The sequence below is a fragment of the Fringilla coelebs genome (genome assembly GCF_963513975.1).
Source record: "Fringilla coelebs genome assembly, chromosome: 9".
In the NCBI taxonomy this organism is placed as follows: Eukaryota; Metazoa; Chordata; class Aves; order Passeriformes; family Fringillidae; genus Fringilla; species Fringilla coelebs.
Window position 1 is genome coordinate 28,547,535 of NC_140067.1, and position 17,735 is coordinate 28,565,269.

General features: G+C 50.0%; 1 protein-coding gene across 1 annotated transcript in view; it reads right to left on the bottom strand.

The window, feature by feature from the left end:
* The window catches only part of PRRX1 (paired related homeobox 1), a 37,822-nt gene extending 30,984 nt beyond the window's left edge, over positions 1-6,838 (bottom strand). Inside the window, exon 1 of the mRNA XM_084211539.1 lies at positions 6,343-6,838. Coding sequence (XP_084067665.1) covers positions 6,343-6,583 — 241 coding nt within the window. The 5' untranslated portion in view covers positions 6,584-6,838. The remainder of the gene's footprint in view (positions 1-6,342) is intronic.
* Positions 6,839-17,735: the final 10,897 nt, after the last annotated feature.

A 17,735-nucleotide genomic window follows, 5' to 3' on the forward strand; every position in this document is an offset into this window, starting at 1 on the left:
TGCTGAGGAGCTTTGGGAGCTGTGCTGGCACTGGACAATGGGAAAACTGTCCCAACACAGGGTGACAAAGGAAAAACCCCTACATTGTAGGGCCAGTGGCACCTACATCTACACCTGTGAGTTTCCAGGTGTAACATAGAGCCTCCATAGAGATCTCCAGTGGGTGCTAAGAGGTTGGATTTCTGCTGCATCTCCCCCTCAGGAGGAGGCCCTGGTGCCATCCTTCTCCATGCCCCCCAGACTGCCATTTCACCCCTCCTTGGAGCTGTCTGCTCTCCCACCAGAGCAGCCAGCAGGTTCTAAAGACATTTCCCACGTGCAGCGACCAAACAACAGGTTTTTCTAGAGGGAACCAGACTAAAAACCTGCTCCACCACCCAAGCAGAAGCTGAAGCCTTTCTGTACCCTGCATGTAAAGCCAAGAGGACAGTTCAAACATCAGAGCCATGGACAACAGCTCCTCCAGCCAGACTGTGATGAGTCTCGCTTCAAATCTCCATAATCCGCCCCAAAATCCAAGGCTCCTTTAGGAAAGGCGAGCAGGGTGGGGAAGCAGCAGTGCAGTGATTCATCCTCCCCAGAAACAGAGGCCCAAGGCTGGAATACTGTGACACTTGGTAAATATTCGTGATGTACTTCATTATGCAACAGAGGCCCAGCAGGAACACAGCTCCCTCAGGGCTACTTAATATGGGTTTCAAAAACGATTAAATATATCATAAACAACTCCCAACCAGGAATAAACACCTATAATCCCATCAAGTCATTCTGGTGATGTCAAAAACCATGGGAGTCAACTCGGTTACCGGGGGGAAAAATAAAAATACATCCTTGAAGGAATTACAGCCCTGTAATTCTGTGTCTGCCTTGTCAAAGACCCGACTCTCCCAGCCCCTCCTGCTTTTGCTCTGTCTGTGCTCTTGCTCTTTTCCTTTCAGGCTCCCTCACATCACAGATTTTGATGCATTCTGCACTTCTGCCAAAAGGAAAAAGGATCGAGCTCCCGACTGCAGACAGCAAAACCGCTCCATGCCCGCACAAAAATACTCCACTGGACGAAAAAAAGACCTTTTTTGCATGACTCAAGGCTGCTGGTCAGGTCTTCAAACACTAATACTCATCAACTGGCACACACATAAGTGGTCCATTGAATCACATGCAATGACTCGTGCGAGTAAGGCCTGCACAAATTAACCCTGAGATAATATTTTCCCATGCAATCACTGCTTTATACATCATCAAAAAGATGGAAAATAGAGCGGCTAGCAGTGGAAACTCAGTGCAGATGACAGAAAGCTGATGTTCATTAAAAACGTTTGAGCAGTTTAGACCAAACCTTTCAGTTTTAGGAGAGATTTCAAAATCTAATTTTCATGGAAATGTTTTCATTACATTAAGGGGGGAAGGAGGGAAAGTAAAAACCTTCGGCAAAATCTTTTTCAAATTAAAAAGTTGGAAGCTCTGAGTGGATGGATTGAAAACACAAATACCATCAGCAAATTATGAGACCATGAGAACCAGGAAGCAAAACTGATTATGATCAAAAAAAAGTGAAATTCACAAACAAATAGAAGTTTCTTTTCACCCCTCAAAAGGAAAAGCACTCCCAAACAGAGCCAACTCCCTCCTCTACAATTCACATGGTTCTTTTTTCTTTGTTAATAACAGTACCTTGACCACTTTCGTTTATTTCCTTGTGCCTTTTTTTTTTTAAGAGTCCAGATTTGTGGCAGAGTCACATATCCATCTTCTGTCCTTGTCCAGAAGCTGCAGAAATTTACATAACAAACACAAAATGCTTTCGCACTTCAAACTGCAGGACTCAGGGATGTAAGAAAAATATCTGACACCGCGATAGTCGCTGCAATAACCACACATCTGCCAGCCTGAGGCCAAAATTACATAGATATACCCAAGGAACATAAATGGAAAGGAGTTAATCAAACTTCTAACAACTGCTTGGTGTTAGTTATCTGTTACTCAACCTTTAGTCAAGCGAGATCTCCTCAAAGCCTCGAGGATACGCGCGGTAAAACCGGCACGCGCAAAGATGCTGCCGACCAAGAACTGCGTTTTTCAGGAAGATAATTTACAACAAGCACCTTAAAAGCAGTAATGATCTGATCCTGGCTTTTCCTACATCGGTTTCTGGAAGAGGAGAACTCTGGAGAGTGTTTCTTGAGGAAGATTTGCTGCTGTTGGTGGGGACTGAGGCACTGGCGTCTTCCCTGCCTCACGCCGCTGTAACCTGGGGACATCAGCAGCAGCTGCTGCCCCAAGACTCTGTCCATCAGCAGGACAAGACAGGAAGAAAACTCCTGGGTTTAATCAATTTTCCCCTCTTCTATCTATTGGTTGTACATCCCCTGTCTACGGACTCAGCACTTTCTGGGAATAAGGGCTGTGATTTACTAACAAAAGAGATGCTCAATGCCCCAAGATGAAGCGGAGGTTTGCAAAGCAAACCCTGCGGATGTCCCAGGTGCTTCTTCTTGCCTTCCCCCTCAGCAACTCAGCAGCCCAAGGAATTGCTTTCCACATTTCCAAGCAGTGGCAGAGCTTTTCTACCTCTTTATACAATTTTTTTTGGTGAACGATGGGGGGGCACAGGAGCACAGACAATTCAGTACTTAAACACTCTCTTTCACTCCTGCAGCAACCTCACTTGTTCTCATTAGAAAGAGGCAATTAGGGCAAAATTAATAGCCATGTGGGAACAGACCCAAAGTCCTCCAGCTCAGGATGCTGTTTCAGACAGCCAGGAACAGCAGCCACAGGGTTTAAGCCCAGGCAGCAAGGGAGAGATCTCTGCCCCAGCTCATCCTTCCAGCCTGTGACTGGCGGCTCCCTGAGCCGGACACTGCCTCCAAACACTGCTGCAGCGAGCAGCCATGCTCAGCCCTCCCTGAATCTGCCAGTCCTTTCTTGAAATAACACCTATTTCTGATCTGTACAAAATCCTGGGGTGACGAGCCCCATCACCCAAGAGTGAGCAGGCTGAAAAAGCCTTTCCTCCTGCTGCCAGAGCAGAGGGGCTGAAGGCACAGCGATGCTCTGCCTGAGCAGAGGAACTCACTCACCTTGTCCCAGCAGGGCTTCAGGGATTTCCTTGAGAAGGAGCAGCAGCACTGAGGGGTCACGATGCTCACTGGGACAGTAAAAAACTCACGGGGGGACTCAGGCAGCCTGTGCCCAGCTTTAATTGCGAATCAGCCTGATATAATCTGCCAGCCACCTGAATGCCAGTACTTTTATACTGAAAAGAGATTAAAGGACAGCAAAACCCCCAAAACACAGAACTTGAGCATGTAATGGACTGAAGCACAGTTTATTCACTCCTTACAAAAGAAATCCCAGCGTAACAATTTTTCTTTTGCTGTTCATGCTTTCTCCACACCATTTTATGAGCCATCAACAGTAAGCCTCAAACAAACGAAGCAAAAAAAACCAAGCAGAAGTCAAAAATGCCCATCTGAAAAAAAACCGAAACAATAATTGAGGATTACTCTAGAGCCACAAGCTCTGGGAACCCACAGGCAAGTGACAGGTTTCTGTCACCCTCAAAGGGCACAAAAGCAAGAGGAGATCATTGCCTTTTCTGGGAAGTTTGGGGGATCCCCTCAACTCAGCATTTTCATCCCAGCTTTAGCTGGAGTTAGCAAAAGCTGCACTACCACAGCAAGAGTTGGTTTTATCTTAACAGGTTATTTTGTGACAAATTGGAACTGGGATTGCAAAGCCCTCCCAGCCAAGCAGCAGAGGCAGGGAGGTTTGCCCTGATGTTTATCAGCTTTTAGGGTAAGGTGTTCAGAGCTACGAGTTGAAGTGAACTTGGTCAGAATGACAGCTCTGCAGCACTGCTGCAAACTCAGCTCCTTAACCCACGGACAGCTCTCCCTGCAAATGTTACAATCACAGCTACTCCCAGGAATGTTTTTTTTCTTTTTAAAGAGAGAAATGTTTTATCCTAAACCTCTCTCAAATAAAACAGTGGTGAAATATTTCCTTCAATCTCGAACATCCAGACAAAACCTTTTGTAATTTCCACATCAAACTTCTTCTCTTAACTTTTGTTTACAAAACCAGCACCAATAATTTGGTTTTTCACTTCAGTTTGGAACAAAAATCAGTGGCAGACCAGCTGATTGTCCTTCAGGCTGGAAGAATATTTTTAGTATTCTTGAGAAATCCACAATTTCTTCAAACGGCTTTTACCTTTTCTCACTTAAAAACATGGAGAGTAACTGAGCCCTGTGTTAGCTTCTCCACTGAACTCAGTGTTTCATTTTTCACTGACAAAAGCTCCTACCTCTGCTGCACTTCTAGCTCCAGCACAGTCCCTTTCCTTCACGGATTGCTAACACTTCACAGAGCACACGCAGCAGGTGGGGAAACTGAGGCACAGAGACTCCTGGGATGTGCTAAATGCATCCATGAGAGAGCCAGAAAGCCCAGATGACAGTTCTGCCTAATAAACCTGGTGGAATTTATTTCTCTCCCTTTCTTTTTTTGTGGTCGTTGCTTACTTTAGAATACTTCTAAAACTTTCTAATTCACCGCAACGGTATTAAAACTTTTACAGCATTCAGAGAATTTCTAAATTATTTGAAGTTGTAGTTTGGTCCCTGCTCAGCAGTGCTGGCTAGAAAACAAGCCCTTGGACTGCTTTTTTGGTTTTTTTCCTTAATGCTTTAAGAGCAAGGTGAGTATTAGTGAAACACTGTTCTCCTTTTCCACACTGACCGAGCTTGCAGTTGGCAAGGAGCAACATCAGGAGTAAATCAGGAGTAAATCCAAATAAAATATTATAAACTAAATTGAGTAGATAGCAGAGGTAAAAAAAAAATTGTCTGCATTTGATACCTTGTAGATTCTCCAGCGGCAGAAGGAGCTGAACCAGGGGCAGCCGCAATCACCGTTTTCCCCCCTACAATACACACCTTTAGAGTCAGAAATTGTAGGTTTTCGGCTCCTGGGAAGGGAAATATTTTTAAGCCATGTCCCAGCGGCGGTGGGTGCGGCTCTCGGGGAGCAGAGGAGCCTCTCCGGCAGCCGCGCTCCGCTCGCTCCGTTCCGAGCGTGCTCCTGGAGGATGCTCCCCGCCGGGAACGCATCCGGCCGGGCCGAGCCCGGGCATCCCACGGACGCTTCTGCATTTTGGGAAGGCATCCCCCTTCCCCAGCTCGGTTTCCTTCGGAATACCGAGAAAACCACGTCGGATCCACGGAGAAGAGAGGGTCGGAGGCGGCTCCGGCGGGCAAAAACAACCACAGAAAACCAAACAACAATAAATCGAAAAGCGAATGAAAATTGAAAATGGCATTTTCGTTCGCTTCTCGTTTCGTTTTGTTGTTTTTTCCCCGTTTTTCGCCGGGAAGCTCCCTCGGAAGCGAGCCCGTGTCTGCCGCCGCGGCCAGTCCGGACCCCCAAGGAACTCCCTGCGGCCGGGGATGTAATTATTTGAACAGAGAGCGGCTAAAGGGGGGTTACTGACCCTGCACAGCCCCTACACAGCCCCTTCAGCCTTTCTGACAGCGCTGCCCTTGGAAAACAACACGCGGCGCTTGGAAAACGCCGCGCAAGCCGGCGCCCGTCCCGCTGCCCACGCCCGCTGGGTCCCGGCTACTCGAGCTGCGAGCTCGGATTGTTCAGGACGGGAAGCGCAGAGAGCGGTCTGTCCGTCTGTCCCCCTGCCCTGCCCGGCCCGCCCGGATCGGCGAGGAGCGGGGCTCGGGGGAGCGGCAATCCGCGGCTGCACTCGGGAGCCGCGCACGCACCCTCGGGCTGCTGGCGAGCCCCGGCGCTACCGGCAGGGCACCAGCCAATAGTCCGGACCCCATCCAGATCCCTGAGCAGCCTCCCGGTGTCCCGCTAACCACGGCGCCGTGCCCGCTGCGACGGGCCGGACGGGCGGATGGATGGACGGACGGATGGATGGATGCTCAGCGCCTACCGCGCCTCGCCCCGTCCAGTCAAGCGCCGTTCTCAGCGTACCCCGGCAAGGAATGGACGAGGGGGCCGAACCCCCGGGCCCGATCCTGCCCGCTCCCCGGGATGTTCTCCGGTTCCCCGCAGGGTGCAGGAGCCGCGGCACCGGACCCGACGGGCGCGGCGGCGAAGGGCAGGTCGCCCCTTTGCCGGGACGCGGCTGGGGGAAAACAAGGGTTTTCACACTCCGGCGGGTGCCGACCCCGCCGGGGCTCCCGGCACGACGGGGAAGGGCGGCTCGGGGAGCGGGGGAAGCCGGGCTAAGCACCAGCGGAGCCCCCTCGTAGCCGGCACCGCCCGCCGCGGCTGCCCCGGCGAGAGATGGATGGAAGGGGAGGATGCCCCCGCACTTACTGTCCTGCTGCGGGGTGTCGCTGCCGCTGGTCAGCCCGGGGGACTCCAACAAGCTCCGGCCGGGCTCGCCGCCGCCCTCCTCCGCCTGGGCGGCCACCATGTCGCCCGCCTCCTCCAGGTCCAGCAGGTGACTCACGGAGAAGTTCTTCTTGGCTTGTAAATTGTCCAGGCCGGCGGGGCCGTCGAGGCGGGCGGGCAGCAGGGCCTGCCTCTCCATGGCGTGGGCATAGCTGGACGCCATGGTGCCGAGCGGGGCTTCTCTGCCCTCGCCCCCCGCGGGCGCCCAGCGCCCCCGCGCCCCCCCAGCCGCCGGCGCTTCCAGGGGGGGAGTAGCGAGAAGCGGAGCGGGGCGAGAGGGACGGGACCCGACGGTAGCGGCGGGTAGGGAAGCCCGAAGGGGAGCGGGCAGGGCCGGGCTTAAAACATGCCGGAGGGGAGAGGCGGCGGCCGGCTCGGGGCGCCGGGGCGGCGGCGCGGGGAGCTGCCGCCGGCCGAGAGGCGCAGGGCGGCTGTGGGGCCGCTGGGGCGGGTGCGCCCCGTCCCTCCGCCCCCGCTGCCGCCGGCTCCGCTCCCTCCGCCCCTGCGCTGCCCTCCCCTCCCCTCCCCTCCGCCCCGCACTTCAAACGGCGGGGGCGGCTCCGGGCACCCGGGGGAGGGCGGCCCGCGGGGCCCCGGCGGGACGTGGCACCGGGCCGGGGGTGGCAGCGCGGGCCCCGCGGCTTGAGGGGGTGCTGGGCAGGCCGCCCTTGTGGGCCGGCGCTGCACCTGGAGGGGAGGGTGGACGCGGCCCTGGGAGCGAGTGAGGAGAGGGACAGCGAAAATGAGAAATGCAGATGAAAAGGTGAGCGAGGGTAATGGAAAAGAAAGTGCGAACAGGAGAGAGGGAAGGAAGAGGAAAAACAGCGAAAGAGGAAGGAAAAGTGCTGCAGAGAACGGAGAGAAACAGAGCAACAGGGGAGTAAAGTGAAAAGAACACGAGGGAAGGGAAAAAAGAAAGAAAAAAACCCGAGGACGCAGTCGGAGCTGCTGAGGCCGGCAAGCACAGAGGTCCCCGCAGGGGTGGTGGCCCTGGTGGCCGGGGACAGGTGGTGGCCCTCGGACCGTGCCCGGGACAGCGGGGCTGGCGAGGGGCCGCGGGCAGCGCCGGCCGCTGCTCCCGGCGGCTGCGGCCGGGGCTCCGAGCTGCCATAGCCAGCCCAGAATTTCCATCCCCCCTGATCTGGGGAAAGAACATTTGATGCCATCAAAGGGCTCCAGATTGAAAACAGATGTGCTTCCCCGAGCCTCTCCATGCATTTAATTAAGGCACAGGCATGGAGGAGACATTTCCATCATTAGTTTGCTTTCAGGCCCCCCCTCCTCTGGTCCCGCTTTACCCTTTGCAGTCTCAAAGACCCAAATGAGCAGGGCAGGGCTGCAGAGCTCTGCTGTCCCCGGTTTGGGGGGTAGACAAAGGTGGAAAGGCCAAAAAAAAAAAAACCCCAAAACCCAACTTTGAGGCAAGTTGTGCACAGAAGCATGTGAGTGTACATCCACCCAAAATGCTGTGGGTGCATCTGTGCATGCAGCACAGAGGGACTTCCTCTGCATCTGAGGAGGATTTGTCTGATGTCCTCTGGTACATGTCCACGTGTTGGATGGGGAAGGAGTTGTGCCCTCACGTGGGTGTGCAAGGCTGGCTTTTGTATACTGGCATCTTGTACCCTGGCTCTGCAAGTTCAGGCAGGGCAGGGTGGGTGATAACCTGTACATACCCTGATCATGAAATGCCCTTTTCTCTGCCTTTCCCAGATAGCTGGCTGCTGCCTCCTTTCTTGCTGAGCTGGGGTTTACCCTCCTTCTCCCTGATCTGCTTCAAATGGATGTTTGCAGCTGGCTGTCCTGAGTGGGGGCTGCAGAGGTCCAGCCGTGAACATCTCTTTCCATGGGCAGTGGGGTCTGCTCTTAGCCTGGGGGGTGTCAGCAGGAGCCACAGAAACCATCCCTGCAGAGATCTCCCCATGTCTAAGTGCATCCTTCTGACCATGCTCCCTGCCAGCCCTGGGGTTGGGAATGCAGCCTGAATTTCCCCTGGAAAGAGGAAACAGCCAGCTCCAAAACTGAGGTTTCATCCTGAAGTGAGTCCTGGCTGCTCCCCTCGCACGCAGCACCCAGAGGCTGAATTCCAGTACAGGGTGCCTGATTCACATTCTGAACGTGACCTGAACCCCTCCTACAACAAAACTCTGGGTTTCTGTCACTGGGTGGGAGGGACAAGCTGAATCCAAGGGGAACTCTGGCAACTCTGTCCCAGAAAGAAGGAGACTGGGAGCAGTGCCTGCACAGAGCACTACAGGGCTGCAGTTCATCTCTCAGTTATCTCTGTTATGACCAGACAGGCCCTGTGCCAAGGCACACCTAGGGTGTGGAAATGAGTGCAGCAGGAACCTTCTGGGCTCTGACAGGGACAGTGCCTGTGCTGCCAGCTCAGTTTGTGATGCATCAGACCCAAAGCAGAGGTGATAGCATATCCCAGTTCTCACAATCCTGAGGCTGGGGAGGATGGCCATACCACAGATGGCCCATGGCAGCAGAGCCAGGCACCCTTTTAACATCCTACAGGCCACCAAGAAGTGGTCAGACATTTATTTCCTCCCTCACCACTGCTCTGGGGTCAAGCTGAGCAGGTAGCTCCCCTTCCCCGCATCCTCCCATCCCACTTTTCCTCTCCAATGTGCACCTGCCCAGAGGCTGCTCACAGCCCATCCCTCCCTTTCCCAGCTGGTTGCCTTCTGCTCACACTCCCAGCAGGGCAGGAGCCTCTGAGCCACTTCTGCCAAGAGAGAAGAAGAAAAAGCCCAAAAGTCCTGAAACAGCCAGAAGTCTGCCTGGTGAAGCACCCACGGCTCAAAGCCTCACACCACAGCCAGACCTCAGTTTTGCCTTTCCTTCTCCCAAAAGTGGTTATCATTTCGAAGGACATCAGTGAGACTCACCAGCTGGAGCCTTGTCTCAAAACCCACCTCCCCTCTGCTGTGATCATGTCCAGCACTGGGAGAAAGTGAAGCAAAAACCACAAACTCCCCCATTTTCCCTTCCCTAGTTGCATTTCAAGAAGGGGAACCCCAAATATCTGCATCTCTGCAGATGACCAGCACGTTTTGCTTCTGCTTTCTCTTTTCATAGAAAATCACAAGCACCCTGCAGTGCCACTGAGAAAGCCCCTAACTGGAGTGTATTTTTGATTCTTGAAGTTTCCCATGAGGTCCTGCACTGGCAGCCCCTGTGTTTCCCAGCTCCAAGGATGTGCTGAACCCTCAGAAACATTCCCTTCACATCTGTCTGAACAGCAGCTTCAGAGCTCCACAGTTTTGGTGCCGCTTTTCAGGTACAACAAACAGAACCTGATGAGCCTCCTAGGGGTCTTGGAGCCAACAAGAAACAGCCAGAGCAGATGAGCAGCTGTAAAATCCCCAGGGCAGCTCACACCCCTTGGGGTTGGCATTAGCAGGATGCAGGAGGGTACAAAGCAGCAGGAAAGCATAGCCTTCCTCTGCCCTGACCACCACACCATGTGCCTCTACCAGCACAGATTGCCCTCTTCTTTCAGGTGCCCTAAATATCTTTTCTTCCACCTGGGTTTGAATAAAAGAAACCAGGCAGAAGAACCTGTGGTGTGTCCTCAGCTGGCTGATGGTATCATGGCATTCAGGTGAAAAGCATTTTGATCAGTGAGGGAAAGTCCTTTGGGTCTCCCCTACTTCATTTTCAGTATTTAAATTCTTAGACCCCTTTTTTGATCTACCAAATGTGTTTCATCCTGGAAATTAAAGAAAAAAATAATGCAGGGGTGCAGTGAGGAGCAGGAGCTGACAGCCAGAACAAGCTTGTAGGAAACCTGAGCAGAATGCACACACCATCTATTCCTGCTCCTTGCAGGGCACCCAGGTATTTGCAGACATGCTGAATGCCCTCCAGCTTTGCTCTCTGGAGGGCCTGGATGGGGTGCAAGCAGTTTAGATTGGTGATGCAGAGGGCTCAAATGATGTCCACTCCTCTCCTAGGCCCAGCAGCTTTGGGGAGGGAGTGTTCCAACACACACCTTTGCACATCAGCCAGGGCTCCTTAGGGGAAAGCTGATGAGAGGTAGGGATTCAGAGCATCTCTCTGCCTCTTCTCAGCCTGTATCCAGTGTCCCACACCCTGCCCAGCCCAGTGAGATCCCCACTGCTGGACTCCTTGATGCTGCAGTGCTCTTGAGACAAAGTAGAACTCTTTCCCCCTGAAAAGTTTTCCCCCAGCCCTCCCATGGTGCTGGTTCACTTTCATGCCTGCCCTCAAGCCCTTCTGCACTTGCTGCAGCCAGGGTTGGGTGAGATCTGCCTGGAGCTGGGGACAGGGAGCACCTGCAGGGACACCCGTGTGCATCTCACATCCCTTTCTAATTTTGGGGGTCTGTGCTCGTATTGGGGTCTGCAGCCAGACCTGTACCCCACAAACTCCTGCTACACACTTGGACCAAGCCTCCCTCTTTTCTTCCCTCCCCACACAGAGGTGTGTTATTACATCTGTGGGGATCAGGTAGGCTACAGTCCTTCCAAGCTGTAAACTCAACATCAGGGTTTCTTTTAATCCCAAACATCTTGATGTCATCTGGAAATGCCATGAGCAGTTTATAATTAGGGTTTAGCATGCAGATTAATACCAGCAGCTCCAGGGTGAACAGACCATCAGAGTCTAATCAAAGCTTAAATGGGGCAGCAATTTAGTACTGAGATTTATTGTTCCTCTGCACAATATTTTGAACCAGAGGCTGAGTTCACAGCACACACAATCATTCCTGGAAGTGCTATCACATCTCCAGTCAGAGCAAGGTGCTTTGTTACTTGTTCATGGGGGTGATAAAGACTTGGCTCTGGGAACTTATTTAGGAATATCACAGCACTGACACTGTACAAGATTTAAAACCTGAGGCAGGAGAACACTTGCACACGTGCTCCAGCCCATGTGGATGCTGGGGCAAGGCCATGCACTTACATATTTTTGCCGTGCATCAGGTGTAATAAGGGAGGTGTCCCAGGATAGCAGCTGAGGGGATTTTTTGCCATCCCCCCCGGCAGAGTGTGGGGGAAGAAGGATGGAAAGCTTTGTGGGGATGGAGCCACCTCACAGCAACAGAACCTTCAGGGGACCTGGAACTCTGTAGCAGGCTCAGCTGAGAGCTGGGGAGGGAGTTCTCTGCCCAGTGCAGCCAGGGACAACACCTCCTGAATGGTATTTCTGGGAGTACCCCCAAGTCTCAGAGGTTTGATTTTCACAGTAGGGACAGCTGGGCTGGCTGTGCAGCACCTGGGTTGGAGTTTTCACCAGCAGGGCTCCAACCTGCCTTGCCCAGATCTCCTCTGACCCAGTCTGGGCTGGAGCCTTTCCCTTGCCTTGTCATTTACAAAACCAAGTGGAGGAGAGGGCTGAGAAAGTGGAAATTTGTTTATCAGTTTGTCTGCACTAGTCCCAGTTTTTAGATTCCAAGGCAGAGCTGCCACAGCTGTCACCCAGCTTTCAGCAGAGATGACAGGCACCTTCACCAGCTGCCAATGGCAAGAACTGCTTTTCTTGTTCCTTTTTCCATCTTCTTTCCACCAAGTGGGAGAGGGGCTGTGAGGAATGTCCTGATCCCAGCCTGGCTGGTTGTGGATCTGAATTCGAGTTCAGCTCTTCCCTCCCTTGGCTTTGCTCTTGCTAGGGATGCCATGGGGCTGGTACCACAGGGCTGCAGGGAGTGGATGTCACATCCTGTGGCCTCTCAAGACAACCCATCACCGTGGTTTCCACCAGGAAACCACACAAGGACCAGCACAAACACCTCCTCACCACAGTTTTGTTGCAGTGCCTGTGAGCTGTGTGAGCACAGGGCACAGTCCTGCAGTGGATGATGCCTGTGTTTATTGCTCCAGCACCTTGGAGGCTGTAGTGGATTTACCTGCCTGGTAAGAAGCCAGGCTGTGCCACTTCCAGGGTTTCTATTGCCCTATGACAGCGACCTGGTGGCACTGAGACAGCCACCAGGACCTGCAGCCACTGCCCCCTGCCCCAGGGCAGCTAAGCAGGGCTGGCCAAGCTAAAGGAGGGCTAAGCTGCTGTTCCCAAGGGCTCAGACTCGAGCTGGCTCCAGAGCTGGCTGTGTAAGGAGCCTGGGTTTGGATAAGCCAGCCGTTTAACCGGGGTTTTATTACCAGGCAGGGGAACAAAAGCACTCAGAGGTCACCCGGGAACTTTAATCAGCACCGAGGGTCATTGGATAGCAGGATAGGAGGGAGGAGGGCAGGGCCCAGGGCACACAAATAAATAAATAGATGTATTGAAACCACCTCCTTCCTCCAAGTGATCTCTCTCTCTCCCTTTCTGCTGTACACACTCTGCTCCTTACAATCAGACCTTCAAATGGCCCTAATTTCCCCAGCAGAAAGTCCAAGATCTCCTGCACATTGAACTAAGACGTTTATCCACAAGGTTTGGTTGGGTTTTTTATTTTAAATCCCTTGCTGCTGGAGATGAAAGTTCAGTCTGCTGGACTGCTCTTGGGCTGGGTATCAGATATCCCTAACCCTGGAGAGAGAAAATGTCCCACCAGCTTCTCTCCCCTGCAGGAAAGGAAAAAAAAAACCCCACCACCTCCCATAATCAGAGTCTGGGCAGACAAATTGGCACCACTCTTTTCTCCCTCCACCCCCCTTTCTGGAAGAGGACTAACCCTTCAGAGCACAGTCACAACTCACAAATATTTGTGGGTATTATATTGCAAGAGGGGAAAAAAATCCAAAGGAAGGTAACTGTTAAAAGCTTAGTCCCTCTCCCATGGAAAGCAGCTTTATGCATGTCCATAAATCTCCTTTGTAAGTGGCCATTAAAATTGCGTCTTGTTTAATTTTTTTTTTAATCTCGTTTAAACACTTTTTCTCATCTTGCAAACGAATGATGTCATTGGCAGGTCCAGTAATGAACTGAAAAAAAAAAAAAAAATCAACTTTCTAATGTTTTGGGGGCTCTCTCTAAACGCAAACCCTTCAAAACCAGTTTGCTAATCCAGCCAAATACTTAAGCACGTGCTTAACAACCGACTTGTGTTTAAGTGCCTTGCTCCCACATCTGTCCACACTCATCTCTGGGCACAAATGATGTGCCTGAAGGGAGGAGAGGGTTTAAACTGTGGCAGGGTGAGAGTCCCTGGCTGCTGAACTGTTGTGCTGTGCTCCTTGCATGGGCAGCACAACAGGACAGAGAGCCCACAGCATCTGCACAGGACAAGATTCTCACTTTGCCTGAAAGGCTCCTTGCTGGCTACTTCTGTTGTTTGGGTTTGGTGAGTGGCTGGAGGTTTTAGGTTTATTTATATATTTTTTAATTTTTTTAATTTTTTAAACTCTTTTTGGAAGCTGTTTTAACAAAGTGGGAGCAAAACCAAATAGCAGGCTGAGCAAACGGGGAAAAATAAATGTGAAACTTGCAAATGAATAATTGGTGTGGTTTTAATTAAAAAGTGGTTAACTGTTTCGGGGTGAAGAGCATGGGTTTGGGTTGACACCATCTGAACCCTGGAAGGAGCACGTTAAGCTGTTCACCATACTGTGGGTTAAGAAAATGGGAAATAAATACATCCCAGCCCCTTGGAAAACTAAACCATCTTTAGGGCTCAGCTGTAAACTTTCTTCAGCAATTTATTAGAGTTCCAGAAAACACTTGTTGAGTAGCCTCGGCCTGTAATAAATATCAGTCCTTGTTTGTTTGTTTTTGTAATGGGAACAAAACCACATCTTTTTCTTTCTCAAGTGGATAATTTAATTACATGGCAAGAAACACATTCATTGTCCAAAATACCCAGAGAAGATTGCCACGAAACTCTCAGTTCTGTGGTGAGAGGAGGAGAGCAGAGCCAGCTGATACCAGAACTGGATTCAGGGAAGGTTTCACCACTTTTGCTGGAGCTGGGGTTTGTAGGGACACCAGGGTTGTCACTACAAACGGGAGACAGGCACCTCTGTGCAAGGCACTTCTTACCCTACATGGAGCACCAGAAGGGAAGGGCAGAGGGAACCAAAGGGAATGAGGGGCAGGGCAGGGAAGGGACCTGTCTGGGCCACACAGAGGGTCTGAGGTGCCAGTGAGGGAGAACTGATCCATCTTTTCATGCACTCCCTCAAGCCTAGCTCTGGTCTGAAAATATCCATGTTTTCTTCAAGAGGCTGAAGTACTTGAACATCTCTTGCTCTGCAGGTTGTCACCCCTTCCGTGGGGACTTGTCCTGGCCTCAGTGGTAGGAGGCAGAGAGGAATCCCTGGAATGTCTGGAGGTGACTGACCGAGAACAGGGAGTGCTTGGGGGCATCCAACCCCTTCTGTGCCCCCATTTCTGGGAGCCTGCCTTGCAGAAAGAGAAACAGGAGTCGATCCTTTGAGATCAATTCTTGATGGGCTTGGTTCACTCATTCCCTGCAGGCAGCTTTGGGTTTAACCCCAGAAAAGTCTGAAGCAGCTGAAGGGAGGCACTATCCAGATAAGCAATTACCCAGTGCTCCTTCCCAGGGATAGCCTGGCAATTATGGTCAGAATCCAGAAATCAGATGGCTGCAGAAAGACAGACCCTCACTCCTCTGAGCTCCTCTTGAGGGGCACAATTAATGTGATTAAAGCCACATTCAGCTCTGGGATACAAGAGCCAGATGCACCAGGTGACTCCTCTGAAGGTGCTGGTTACCTGATTTGTAGCAAATCAAGTAGAAATCAGCCATTCCTGTCCACACAGCTCCATCGTGCTGTTAAACAGCCAAACCCTCTTCTCTTACATGTCTTTGAGGGAGATGAAATCCATATGGCCCAGAGAGAGAGCACAGGCCAGGGATGCAAGGAAGGACAGAAACACCATTTCTTCAGGACAGAAGACAATGGAAATGTTTCCAGTGATTCCAACAGGTTCTGAGTCAGCGGCTGCAACCAATTTTCCTCCTAAATGGACTACCATATGTCTAAAAGAGTCTTGCAAGTGCTGGAATTTGTTACAGAACAAACCTGTACTTTATTACTCTGCTCCCTGATTCCCAGTGTTTCTCCCTTTAAATTCCTTGCTCAGGCCATTTCTGGGCTTGGGGGTTCACTTCTGAGAAATGCAATTATTTCCAAAGCAAACATTTACCATGGGACAGACAGAGGGAAGCCTGCCCCCTCTGCTCCCAGATTTCACTTTGCTTTGCTGGGAACTTGTGCCTTCAGGTTCATCAGAAAATGATGTGCTTCTCTGTGCAGAGGGAAGCATGGTGAGGAAATCAGGCTCATCAGACCTGAAACCTTCTGTATTTTACACATTTCCTCTGAAACATAGATATTTGGGCAAAAGTTGAGCAAAGCTGGTTTTTACCAGAAATTTTCCGTTTGTCACATCTCTTAAAACAGAAGAGGTTTTCCCCTCTTTGCAGCAGGAATCTTTAAAGATTTTTCTGTTTCCTTCTTTCATTAAATCAAAACAAAAATTGGCAAAATGGACTTTTTCCTTTTCATCAAAGGCTGGTTTTTTGGAAAGAGAGTCACTTTCCTGCCCATGGTACCATTTACTACATGTGAAGGGATTTAGGAACCATTGTACCATTTTCAGTAGTGGTTTAAGGACTGTATGGGACACTTGCATGACTTGCTTCATATCCATATTTGAGAGCTCTCAGTAAAGGTTAAGCAGTTAAATACCTTTTATCTCGTTCTGAGGTGTCAATGAAACACAGGCTTTCTACAATGTCTTGAAAATATGGCTCAAGTTTGATTAAATTCCTTAAACTGAATATTCTTTTCAAACCTACTGCTAATGCTACACTGAAACAGCCATAAATATTACAGTTTTCAAATTCATCTATTTAAGCAAAAATATTTTATGTTTCCTTGCAAGAACAAAAACACAGGAAGAAACTTTCAAATCAACTCCCCCAAGGAACATCTCTAAGGCCCCATTTAATTCAGAATTTTAAGAAGTTTCTCAGTTTCCCAAGTTTTTTTTCAGTTCATGCTGACATTAGTTTAAGGGTGTTGGTTCAAAATGAAATCTCAAAACTTTTCATTAGAAAACAAAGCCAAACCCCTTGGACTTCTTTTTTTTATTCCTTTGCCAAAACAGTTCTTCAAGCTGATGTGAATTCCCAAACATTTTCAACCAATCTAAAGCACAGCCTTTGGCAAATACATAATTTGCCTAAAAAAAGAAGTAATTGTCCCATTCTAAGAACAAGGATAAAATCCATCCGTGATTTTAAGTGCTCAGACTGAACAATGATGAAGTATTTGCCCTGATGATAGGAAAAAAAAAGAAATAAATTTTGCTTATTACTTTACATATATATTTATACATTTCTGAAATTTATATACACGCACGGCCCTTTCCGTCCAACATGAATATTTTCAACACAGAAAAAGTAAAGAGAAGAGATTTAGTGCTGATTAGAACAAAAGTTGCACTGTACCTTACAGATTTCAGCATGTCTCATTAAAACTGGGCTTGAAATATACATATCCTTTAATAAATAAAGCTTAAGGTACATAAACACTGCAGCGGATATAAATTATTTTAACCAAAGTATGTAGGGAGAAAAAAAAAAAATTACTGGAACACCATGATCCAGGGCATTTTACAGTAAATTGGACTTCATCAGCGGTTTTGCATTTTTATTTGATTTTGGAGTTCCTCCACTAAAGCTGTAAGTTTTGTAGAGTTTATTTCACACCTTGTAATTTAAAACGTTACACTCCATCGAAATTCCTCTCAAAAAAAGGACCCGAGTAATTAATGTCTTTGGGTTCAACGTTCATTATATCCCACTAGTGTGAAAATTCATAAAAATAAGACATGGGATTAGGAGCTTAACAGCCTCACACATTTGCAGAGCTGCTGCATTGGCAAATATTTCCCTGCCCTTTTGGAGCAGAGCACTCTCCTGGCTGCTCTCATTTGTTTCCCTGGATCATCCAAGTCATTAGAGAGTGCCTGGAAATAAACTTCCATGTCTCACACTGGTATTTTTTTTCTTGGAAACAGATAAATATCATGGGTCGAGGCTGTTTCTTCCCGTGCTCTTCTCCTTTCTCCATTTGGTGTTTTCTTCATGTCGTGTTTTAACTCCTCATGGAGACAATGGGAATTTTGGCCACGTGGAGCCAGGGGACTCCAGATGCCCTTGGAAAGGAAGCAAGAGCTGGGGTTTGGTTGCAGAGAGCTGAATCGTTTCCTTTGTGCAAACCCCTGGGTTCTCCTCCCTGGTTCCAACAGCTCCAGCTTGAATCACAGGCTCCGTTTTGCCCTGGGTAGATCCATAGATACAGTGGGTGAATTTGTGCAGCAGACAGTAATTTTGACCAGAGTTTAATTCTGGAGGGACATAAACC